This window comes from Lissotriton helveticus, chromosome 2_1, assembly GCF_964261635.1.
Source record: "Lissotriton helveticus chromosome 2_1, aLisHel1.1, whole genome shotgun sequence".
Classification (NCBI taxonomy): domain Eukaryota; kingdom Metazoa; phylum Chordata; class Amphibia; order Caudata; family Salamandridae; genus Lissotriton; species Lissotriton helveticus.
The window spans coordinates 986,952,665-986,965,329 of NC_136059.1; the positions used below are offsets into that span (position 1 = coordinate 986,952,665).

A 12,665-nucleotide genomic window follows, 5' to 3' on the forward strand; every position below is an offset into this window, starting at 1 on the left:
TAGTTGCATAAGATAAATAAGCACCAACTATAGCTTGTTTATAATATTGAAAACGCTTCCACTTAAAGCCCTTGTGACACCACAACGATGTTGCTGCTCCTGAGTTTCATCAAGCATTTGCAATGCAATAGGTCTCGCATTTGCCACATTTTAAGCTATTGGCATTGTAAATGACAATGCCTTTTATTTTTATATGTTTTCAAAATCAACACATAGATAAAAGGTTTGTTATTTACAATGCCACTAGCTCAAAGTCTCGCAAATGCGAGACCTATCGCATTGCAAATGCTTGTTCTGTATTCGGGTGGGGGGCGGCAAAGATTTCTATGAGAAATAGCATAGGAAATCACACGTTAGACACCCCACCTTTTCATGCGCCACTTAATGGATCAGCCTAAAACTTTCCATGAATGAGCTGATGTCGATGACATTTTGTTTTGGGAAGTTTTTTGCAGATTCCCCAAACAGCAGCAAAGAACAAAGTTATTACGGAAACAAAAAACGCCCTGACTATATAAACTCTGACCTAAAAATATAAAGACACAATTGCAATCACCACTATGTAACTAACACACACACACTTAGAGGGAGCGAGAGAAATAGAGAATTTAAGAGAGAGAGAGTGAGTTAGATATATATCGATAGTTGATAGAAAGAGGCGGAAATCATTCAAGGTGATTGAACGTGTCATTGCAAGTTCAAAACTGCCCCTGTTCGCAAATATAGATGACTATTTTAGCTCTTTGATTAATTAATCAGGGTCTCTTTTATTTTGGTGCCCTGAGCCGTGCCTAGAAACTGTTGCTCAGTGATAGTTTTATTTGTCTTTTCCCCCTCACTACATCTCTACGGGCGGTACCTGTTGGAGCACACCTGGAGGCCTGAAACTAAGGCAGGGTGTACCAAATGTTAATTCCTACCCCCTGCATGCCCCCTACACCGAGGTGAGAAAGTAGAAACTCTGAGCATTGCCAAGGAGGGCCTAGTGAAAGCTTAACAACACTACTCATCCATGAGCAATGCACGCGTGTCCCGGGTGCCTGGCTGCTGTGAGGCCTGCACTTCCAGAAGTGGGATAAATGAGGGAGACTAAGTGGTGCTGAATTACAAGAAATAGCACCCCAAATGACCTTTTAGTTAGTGGGTGGGAGTGCTCCAACAACAAAATGCTATTCTGCCTGGAACACTAACAGTTCTTGCTCTGCTCTCACTGTTCAGGGGATGTGATTGCTCTCGTGACCATCAGGATAGATCAAATTGTGCAGCTAAGAAAAAGACTAATGATGTGGGGAAGGAAATGCCAATTATACACCATATTATGTGACTACGGGCAAATTATGCACCACAGTTATTGCTGCTGTTCTCTACCTATCACATGTTAAGATTTATTGCATTACATCACATTTCTGATCTGGACACGTCTCACTAGGGGAAAGTTTCATGTTCAATACATCCAAACTCTAAGCTCCGGCTTGTTTGGGACCCTGGTAAACTAGGAGCGCCCCCTCACTAGAAGTAGTGCTATGAAAGGGTGCGCAGCTACTAGTGCTCCCATCTGGAGGGGTCCTAGCAGGGCAGTTTGGGCTGCACTGTCCTGTAGGTGCAGGACAGATTTGCTTATGGCTGGTCTCTGTTCAAAGTGGAACAGAGGCAGAAAAACTATGGGCAAGAATGCAGCACCAACCAATCATCAGCAGCTGAGATACATTTAAGCATTCCTTCCATCATTTTGTTTATTGCTTTGAAAAGAGCGTCTGTGGTGTGACAATACATTTGCATGGATAATGATACAAAACATTTTCATGAAAGGGGTGGAAGCATACTTTTTTCCCTATTTAAAAAGAAGTGTTGTTTCTTGCAGCAGGCAAGCGCCACTGCCCAGCTGCCCAAGCAAGTCCAGGGCACTCATTGCAGCGCTATCCCCCACATCTGGCTGCTTTACTCCTTGCTTTGGGGCACCAGCACGTGCTTCCCACCCCATATTGAGCAACCCCGAAACCCACACATAAAGACCCGTCCTACAAGGATGTGACACACAAAGACACATCACATATTCCTCAAACTATAAACCCCCACTCTACCAACAGTGCACAAGGAACAGGGTAATATCTTACCCGCCCACCCAGAAGCTAACTGGGGGTACGAGGCGCTATGCAAATGCTGCAATACCTCAAAACCACACCAGAAAGCAAAAACACAAACATTCACGATAGAGTCAAGAACCAGTTGTCCTGGCCCGGTTTACTAGTGCCTAGATGTGAAATAGCATCCATTAGCGTGAACTGAAGTCAAGGGCACTCATTTCATCCTCCACCGGAAAGATAAAAGGCTGTGCCCCGCCACCATTAGAATTTACTATGTCCTATTGCTGGGGCAGACATCTCCGCAGCAGGCACATTAACTAGCTGTGCGTGACGGCCCTGCGGAGAGAGTTGGCAGCGGGCACTGCCCATGGGACGGCTTCAGCGCGAGGAGCAGGGCCGCATCCGTTCCGGTGAAACTGGTGCACAGTCACTCAATGCAGCAGAAACACACCCATATTTACCACGAAAATCAAAATGAGCGTTTTAAAGAAAACTCGTTTTAACAGTAAAAAAAATGCTGCTCAGATTAAAAAAGCTGTTAGGAAAAAAAGCAGCTGAAACAAGTAGCGGGGGTTCACATAAAGAAATAGGGCAGCAGTTTAATTCCTGGGAAACGATAAAACATAACCCGTGTAAATTAAACGACAACCCCGACCCTGTAGCACGCCTGCTTGATAAGCGAGGCCAGAAAGTACACAACGAAAGCGAGAAACGGACACAAACCGTGATATGTAGAGCTCCGGCACGTACATGCCGCTACACATATGCACCATTGCGAGGGGAGGCATGGCTGGAATGGTGCTGTCCCAACCATGCACCGGCGCGAAGGGGGGGGAGGGAGTGGCATTATCTACACCTCAAGCACAGCGTGAGGGGAGGTATGGGGGTGGAGGTGCTATCTACACCCAATAAACCGGCGAGAGGGGGGAGGTATGGGGTAATGCTGCTGTCTGCACCCCGTGCACCAGCATGAGGGGAGGCTTGGGGGCAGTGGCACTGTCTACACCCCATGCACGGTGCGAGGAGGTACAGCAGTGGTGGCGCTATCTACACCGCATGCACCAGCGAGAGCGGGAGTTGAGGGGTAATGCTGCTATTTACACCCCATGTACCAGCGTGTGGAGAGGTATGGCGGGAGTGGTGCTATCTTTACTCCATGCATGGGGGAGAGATAATGGCAGCCAGAGAGAGCGAGGAAGGAGGCGGCACTCGTAGCGAGCAAGAGCCTCAAGCTTTCTGACACCCACCTACTGACGAGCGCAACTCTGGGAAGTTTACTTTTGGGTGGGGGAGGGGGGGAGGAAAGTCCAGGAAGAGCCTGAAGGTGGGGGGGGGGGGGGGCGGGGAGATACTATCCCCTGCTACAGTGGCTGCCAGCAGACCCTGGGAGGGAGAGCCCAGCCGGGGTGGGTGGGGGGAGAGCTGCACTCACTGTGCCCCCCCTGCACCTCCGCTCTCGGTGGATGCCAACCACGGCGGTACTGAAGAATTTTCTTATTTGTTTTTTTAATAATCAAGCAGATAAGAAAAGTCTTCACGACAAGCCGCAAACCAGGCCATGGTGTCCGGAGGGGCTGCCTGGAAAACAGACAGGGTGGCACCCAAAAACACTCCTTTCCATTGGGAAGCCAGCGTGTACCATAAACGCTGACGCTACCCAATGGAAAGGAGGGGCAGGCTTAGAGTCCCCTTTAGAAAAATGTTTCTAACAATATCTCTCGCAGAGGCAGAGCAGCTTCGCTGCCACGCCCACGCGAGACCTAAAAAGAGAAGGGACATCCAGAGAGAAAATGACTTTCTTTAAATGATTTCCCTTCCCCTACAACGCTCCCCTGGCATGACGTCATGCCGTAACTTCTCCACTAGTGAGAAGTGAGCAGTGTGAGCATGCGCACATGATGTGCCTGCTGTCACTGCAGTCCGGGAAAAAACATGGACCGCTTGTGCCAGGGTACAAAACAGAGCACGATAGAGACCCGTTTCGAGGCCCCCTTTAAAAACCTGTCGATTCTCACCTGGCCCACTTAAAGCCCTGGCTATAATCCTATTTCCCTTAACCCTACCCAAAAAACATCTACCGTTGTAATGGCTTTGGTCCTTTGGCCTAATGCCAGTGCTTAGGTGGGTATGGCCAGTAAGATGCCCCTGATAGGGTTTGGCCCCGCTGCACTCTACAGGTATGTGCTATGCCACTGCTAACCTTGTTTATTTGTCTTTTTCATTGCAAAGATAGGGTTTATATTTTACTGATTTTTACATTTTAAGGATTCCAAAAAGGGATTTGGGATAGCAGTTTCTGGTGGAAAAGACAATCCCCATTTTGAAAATGGCGAATCATCGATAGTCATCTCAGACGTGTTACCTGGAGGTCCAGCAGATGGATTACTTTTGTAAGTATCTACATAGTATCATTTTATTGTTTGGTTCTGTGATCAGCTACTACTGTCATTTGTGACTCTGGCACAGGCAGCAGAGCCCCCATCCTTCACATCATGATATTTTGCCGTAATCTTTGCCTTGTACTATAGATCCGACCTTCAAATCAGTTTATGAAGTCTGATATATTTGGGGAGCCTGGAGATTAACTGCCCCACAGCTATGAATTATTGCATTCTATTTACTGGTTATTGTATTGATTTTATTATTATATCATATTTTTTATTGTATATATTGTAATGCTTTTTAAAGCTCTGTACAGTAAAGGTCATTGTGTTACTATTCTAGTTCATGCTGTCTGGCAAAAATAGTTATTGCCATATTTGTTTTAAACACAGCAGGACACGCCTTGTGTCTTGTAGATTTAGCATGCACCCACTGTGGTAGGTCAAATTGTCTCAGCCAATTGGAAAAATACAAATATTAATCCCTGTAGCAAATCAAGGCAATTACACATTTAACAAAAAGTAAATGCTTACTCACATTCTGTGTGTTCCATTGTTGAGCCATATAAAACTCTCCATCATTGAATCATTTCCCATTAACAGGCAGGGAATACGAAGTACATAAAAAAACGCAGTATAAGTATGCATGCATTTAATACAACACTGTTAGTAGCATTACACCACCTGTTCGTTTTTGTTTTGGTCTTCATTTCAGTCAGTGGGGTTGGGGGGTGGTAGTGTATTCCTCATCTTTCGCCCTTCAGATGCCACACAGTTAACTTTTTGTACCACCCATCATGTGGGAGGAAATCCGAGACAAGACCTATCCAATTGAGATAATTTTGCAAAAAATCTACAAATTGATCTTTGACTTATACTGTTGCTCACTGTAAGCTTTGAGAAGAATTACATATTTTCCTTCCTGGAGATTTATTTCATATCTGGTTGCAGCTCCGTGGCCCAACCTGTTTGTTGCTGGGATTCGAGACCTAGGAGGCCATCTTAATGTCTAAATGTGAAAGTTTGCTACTCACCCTCATATTGAATGTTTCTATGTTGTTCAAACAGACCATAGGCCTTAGGACTGGCCATAGGCCAATCTTGTTTCTCAAAAACCGGTAGAACTTGAATTTCTAAAATTATCTGAAAATACTGCTGAATTCCTAAGTTCAAGCCAAACATTATGAATTATCTTTCCATTGATGACCATGTGCGTAAGCTCTCTGGCTTATGATGTTCTTTATGCCTTTGATACAAGGTGTAGGTAGAGATCTTGGAGGGCAAGTAAATTGGAGGAGAGCATATTCATGTCTTGGATCCCGCTCAGTTTGATTTCTATTGCAAACACAATGATGGTGAAGAAAGTGTCTACCCAGAGGATAGACGAAAATAGGGCACTTTCTTTCATCATCCTTACCAAGAAGAGGTTTATCCACATCTTACCCTTAGAATCCAGAGTCCACCTTCTGTATAAGTCCCAGTGGGCAGTTTACACTCACTTCAAACTATGATGGATGATGTGCCCAGGAGGTTCCCAGGAACATCCATGTGTCAGCCTCTGCCAGAGGCAACATCACAACCAGCCCTTTCCACCATAGTCCTCTACCCTTCATGTTGTTGGGAGTCTCAAAGGATGAACTTTTAAACAGTGCTATTAAGCATGATAACAGCAATGACCAGAATGATGGCTAAGCCATTAGAGATGGAGATTCACATCACCAGCAAGGACCATTTCTGTGCGATGAAGACAAATGGAAGGCTCATGTTGTGCCTGAGGAGTGCTCCCCAGCTGTACTACTATTAGAGAATTCCTCACCAGAAGAAAAAATAAAATGTCAGTTTCTTGTCCAATGACATTATTAGAGACCCAATATTTCAATAATTCAAATGTACCCTGATGCTTTGGGCAGAATGAGTTCTGTGGATCCGAAAGAGATGCCTGAATTGTTTTCAGAGATGATAAACGGGCATAAGCTCCGAGACTCTTTTCCATGCTGCCTGACTAGCTGAAAACAACACTGTCTTGGTTGTTACCATAGCAGCATATAGCTACATAATCAAAGAATATTTGTTTAGGAGAGCTGGCTTATGGAGTGCGTAAATGTATACACTAATGGACTTCGCAGCAACTAGTATTAAATAGTTGATTAATGTAGTGGGCCTCTGGAGTCGGGGATGCGTGCAGAGGATATCTTTCCTCATGCAGGGACAGTACAAAATCACTGATGTGCCCTTTCATTACCAAATACCTTTTGGGAATTGTGTGTGGAGTCCAAACTTACAAGGCAAATACAAGAGAGACCTGTCCTTTATGACCATTCAGGCTAGAAGTGGATGTTCTTTTTAGGTCACCAGACAGTGTTTGCAGTCAATTTATGGCAGAGGGTACTTAGTCCAGTGCTATAAATTTTCTTGTCAGCTTCCTTATTAGTAAAGTTATAGCCAACCATGCTGCCAGCAGTAGGTGCAGAACACCCAAATGGCTGAGAGATGAAAAGGGTTTTTGCAATCCTGGACTTAGTTCACCATCAGCATTAGATGCTTTATGTCAACCCCAGCTTTAACATGCCAGTGTTAGACAGGATCTTCTAGCATCTACAACTGTGCACGTCTCTAATGTCGACCAAATTAGTTTAGGAGATTATTTAATTAGGCGACACAATGGAATTGTTACATAAACCCCAAAAACCCAATGAAAACAGATGACTACAAGCATTTGACTGCTTAAGGAAGTATTCTTCTCATCTTCTTAAAAGGAGTGATAGGTGCTCAAAACAGCAAGAGTTTCTTTTCCAGGTATTTTATTACTTGATCAAAACGAAGTTAGGATGTTATAGACCTATTTTAGATCTAGGCCAGCTTATCAATTATTTAGAAGCAGTCATTCAGGATGGTGACACTTTAAAACAAAATCTCGCACCTGCAACTGGATAACTGCCATGTCAAGTTTCAGGATCTGTATTTTCATGTTCTGCTGAACCAGAAACATCACAGGTTTTTCTATTCTTATTTGTAAACAACAGCATTACCAGTTGTGGAATCTTACTCCATCAGTCACATAAAACCTGCCCTTTGAATGTGTACAGAATTAATGGATTTGTTGCAAGCAGATCTCAGATGTTTAATAACCACACTTTCTTATTCTTCGGCAGCTGGTTGCTAAAGGAATGGTCCGTGTAAAAGGTTCAGCTGGGTTTCTGTCTGAGGAAAGATGCATCTTTTTTGAGCCTTAGCCAAGAGCTAGAATCCAACCCATGTGATACTAATATGATCAGATATATTCAGCGGCTGAAGGTTTGCCTGATCATTACAAGGTGCTACAAGTAATGATGTCTTCCTGCATGGGGATAGTGACACACTGGCCCCTCACTATGAAACTATTCAAGATCATCTTGACAATTTTCGGAAACGGGATGCTGGAAGGGCAGCGTGTAGGTCACATCATTGTGGATGTTAGTGATGACTTGGTGGATGGTCACAAACGTTATGAAGTCTTCTTTCCACGCTTTACCCTGGCTACAGATGTTTGTATGGAAGGCAGGAGTGTAGACCTCGAGGAATTATTGACTCAAGAGCACTGATCCACTCATGAAAATGGGTATGTGTCAACATGCTATGCCTGTCACTTCAAGCTTGCATTTCACAGATTTAAGGTTTCACTATCAATATACAAATGTTGACATGACTTCACTCTATTATGCTGTGAAATAGTGTGGCACAACTCTCTGCTTCCTTCTGCAGGGGCTCAGATACTGTAATGTTCTGCTCTTGATCATAAAGGATTCATTAGTATTCAAAATCTACTGTGCTAGGCCAGTGACCTTACACCAGACTCTCGTAATAGCAGAAGAGGAGAACATTACCATGAAAGGGAGTTAAAAGGCGGTCAGCTAGAAGATGCCAATCGGATATGGGACACTACCCTTTTGGAAGTATTTGGATAAAGACCAAAAAAAGACCAAAAAAATAGACTGTTTCTTTGCCAGGAGCTCCTCTCTTTACACACACCTTTCCAGCAACTGCCCTTATCCAAAGTGACTCTTTGACAAGGGGAAGAGAAAATCTTGCACAATGATTGATGGCCTCAGTATGCGCCTGACAGTTCAGTTTTCATGAATCTGTTGATTAGACAATGCATGCAGTCCTTCCAACAATGGAAACTGTCCATGGGCCTTATCATGAATCTGTTCTGCACCTGCACACAGGTGAAGAATGGCGCCATGTGCCAGTTGTTAAATTGCGCTGCCTACAGCATATGCACTAACTCAGAAACCCTGAGTTAGTGTATAAGTTGCAGATAGCACCACTCGGAATTACAGAGTGGTGTGGTTGCTGTTCAGTGTTTCTGAGATATGCTCTCTGCAGCTCATACTCTAAGTACTTGAAGTTCCTGAGTTAATCTATACTCTGGAGACAGCAGGATTTTATTGAAAATAGATGCATGCCCCCATCTTTGCCCATAAACTGGGTATACAAGAAACTTGATACGTGCCCCTATTACTTCATCATAATCCAGCATACCTGCATGTGTTAATCTGCCTCCTAAAACGCCTAAATATGAAGCGCTAGACATACCAAAAGATTGCATAGTCATTTTAGAAGTAGTCGGAGCCTCAGCAACAATTAAAACATATTTGCTAAATTGGAACAGATTTTATTATTGGTGCCAAGTCTACATCAGGCCTCCTAATGCACTAAATACCCACTGTCTCTAGCTCAAACAGGGTTCAAATATTTGTCATTCGGAATTCCTTTTGCACCTTTTTTTTAATGTGGGTGAATGCCTTGATCCCCATCGTTGTTCTGTCACGCTCAGTAGTTCATTAAGGAGTTGGAGTTTGTGCACTCTTTACCACTGTGGATAAGTCTACTTCAGCTGAGACCTTCATATTGTAATCTCAAAACTCATGGGTCCCCCTTCCCGACCAATTCACATTCATTTTTGGGAAATTCCTGTTCTTCTTGCCATCACACCTAATAAAGGAGTGGTAGAAATTCATGTGTTTTCCATTCTGAAGAGCCTTTTTACACTTCTTTGAGGATGACATGGATGGGAACACATACCAAAGGTTTATCCCAAAGGCCCCTAAAATGCTAATATAAGTTTATGGTTTAGCCCTTTTTCTTCCCAGGCAACTCCAACATAAAGGTTAATGCTTTTGTTGGAAATCAAAATGTGCCTTGATTCGGTTTCCACAAAGCCGTAGCATTCAGAAAATGTGTTCAGTTTTTTTTGGTTACTATTAAGGCATTTTTATAAGTGGCAGACCATCCATAAACACGATTTGTTGAACGATTGAATTATCTTTTGTCACGAGAAGGCTGCTAAAAGACTTTCAAAAAAAGTTTATGAAACATTAAAGAAGACTTGGTGCAATTTTCACCAGAGTTCCCCTCGGAGACATTGACAGAGCAGTGATGTCCGAATTTAGTCAGAAATGAATTCATGTTGAGACATGCTAAAGAATCGTTGTAATAAGATGAGCCACATCCTGCTTGACAACTGCTTTCTAGTCTAGATTTCAAGCAGATGAATCTAATAAATCCGGTGCTAATGGATAAAGTTACTCTACTGTAGCCATATCTATCTTGTGTTAGTATTCTATACAGATTGATGCTCTGCCTCCTAACCTGTATTGAGGCATCTGTGGTTTACCCTATTAGGAGAGTGGAGTTTATTTTATTTATTTATAAAGTTTTATATAGCGCGAACAAGAACCCAAAGGTTATCAGAGCGCTTTACAAAAGGGTGGAAGGAAAGTCAAAAACCCAATATCTACATCAAGTAAGAATACACAACAAGAATAATCGCATGATTCACAGACAAATGACACAAAGGAGAGTAACACAAAAACAGGTATAGAGCGGGCTACGAGGGGGGCACACAATGCGGTAAGGAAGAGCAGCATCACATCATGGAACAGTGAAAAAAGATATTCTATGGTGGGAAAGCCGTGCCAACAGTCCTCCAGACCCTCTACAACCTCTGGAGGCCACCGTCCACGCGGCCACCTGACTCAGCACTGGCCAAGGTGAGCTCGACCACATCGCTGATGGATTTCTCTTCTGCCACACAAATACATTTAAAAGCCCTTCAGATCATTGACAGGGTCGTCCATACCAGCAACCTGATGAAACTGAATATTGCCAAGACTAAGAAAGAAAAAATACAAGTAAACAAGGCATGCATTCATAATCTGGAAGACATTGATCTGAGACTGATCGTCAGGCTCCTTTCCTGTCCGACTTAACTACATCCATGCCTAACCCAACTCCACATATATCTGCACCTAATTGTAGTCCCTTCCTTCTCAGCTTTTTTGTCTGGAAATATGTATCATTCTTACACTTGCTGAAATTAGGATAACAAGATCAGTTAGATTGTCACTCATAATACTTAACTTGTGCATATTATTAGGGCTGTTTTAGCAAATGTATATGGGATTTTTAGCCAAATGTCAGAGAATATTTTATTCAAATCTATAATCTGAAAGATTCCTGCACAGTAAAACTATAGTTTGAGGTAAGTATCTTATTTTTTGTTTTAGGAGAGCTCTGTTTTTATGAGCTTAATTGAGAACTAGTAATTTGTAAGACCCGAGTGACTAAAAACTATTTGTAACGTGTATTATCTGGAAATGTCACCTATGCTAATATGATACAGCAGATAGGAACACAAAATTGAATATGTTCATAGATTAGTATGGCTTCACCATGTGGTGTGGTTGTGCTAACAGTACTTGGTGATGGATAATTCTGATGTCATTTTGCTATTTGGAGCTAGTCATAAATTCTTGTCTGCGAATTAAAACAAGTTAGCATCTTGTGTTTCCTTTGGATTATAGCAAGACTTTTCCAGAATAGATTCTGACAAGAGAAGTTCTGCGTGAAGGACCTTGTGTTCTTTAAACCTATCAGACTGTTGTATTAAACATAAGTGCTCCTACTTACCAGACTTCAACATCAAATATTTTATACTATTATGCACTCTGTAGAGCATTTATATTTGCATGGTCTGGAACAGTAATTTGTGTGCATTCCAGTAGTTTTCCCAGGTAACCAGATTGGCATTTGCAAGGCAAAAAACACATTCCACATAACTCAGTAGATCTGTGTCTTCTAAATCAGAATTGGTACAAAAGGGGGTGGTGATGGACGGAGCATCTGAACCAATCAAACACTCACACCCAGTCAAAAGATCTGGGTTTGATCCATCACCGTTCTTTAGCCCACTCTGCCACCCCAGTTCAGACATGGCCATATGCAAATCAGTCTGACCCTGTGCCTCATGGGAACAGTTCAGCCCGAACTGCCAAGCCATGCCTTCCCTGGACCGGAAACAAGCTTCAGAGGACCGGTTTCTGGCATTCCAGCCGTCTTCAGCCCGGCTTGCTTGAATCCAGTGGCAAAGTGAGCAAGGGACTCACGTCTGAGCATACCCTGCCACACTTATGGTGGTCAAAAGCGGTACAAAAGGGGGTGGTGATGGACGGAGCATCTGAACCAATCAAACACTCACACCCAGTCAAAAGATCTGGGTTTGATCCATCACCGTTCTTTAGCCCACTCTGCCACCCCAGTTCAGACATGGCTATATGCAAATCAGTCTGACCCTGTGCCTCATGGGCACAGTCCAGCCCGAACTGCCAAGTCATGCCTTCCCTGGACCGGAAACAAGGTTCCGAGGACCGGTTACTGGCATTCTAGCCGTCTTCAGCCCGGCTTGCTTGAATCCAGTGACAAAGTGAGCAAGGGACTCACGTCTGAGCATACCCTGCCACATGTCACTGGGTGTGAGTGTTTGATTGGTTCAGATGCTCCGTCCATCACCACCCCCTTTAGTAACACTTTGGCCGCCATAAGTGTGGCAGGGTATGCTCAGACGTGAGTCCCTTGCTCACTTTGCCACTGGATTCAAGCAAGCAGGGCTGAACGGACACTTCCTAACATATCTTTCAACAAACCAAAGCAAGAATACCGGACCTAAATATCTTACAGTACTACAGATCACACTAGAAGGTGTATCACTGATAATCATATCCGCATGGAAAAGTTAAATGTAGTAAGCAACACTGTTAGGGGTCAATAGTGTTTCACTGCGTGATTATTCATATGGGGCCATATTTGGCTATGGTGTTCGGGGAAGGGTAGTTAATAATGTTTAAGGTTGATTATGTCTCTTACAGTACATTGTGTCTGA

The 12,665-nt window shown here is 43.4% G+C and overlaps 1 protein-coding gene across 4 annotated transcripts in view; it reads left to right on the top strand.

Annotated features, from left to right (window-relative positions):
• The window catches only part of LOC144818378 (tight junction protein 2-like), a 438,051-nt gene that overhangs the window by 285,398 nt on the left and 139,988 nt on the right, over positions 1-12,665 (top strand). For all 4 annotated transcript variants that reach the window (XM_078675742.1, XM_078675743.1, XM_078675740.1 and 1 more), the window contains one exon: positions 4,350-4,474. In XM_078675742.1, the coding sequence (XP_078531868.1) occupies positions 4,350-4,474 (125 nt within the window). The remainder of the gene's footprint in view (positions 1-4,349; positions 4,475-12,665) is intronic.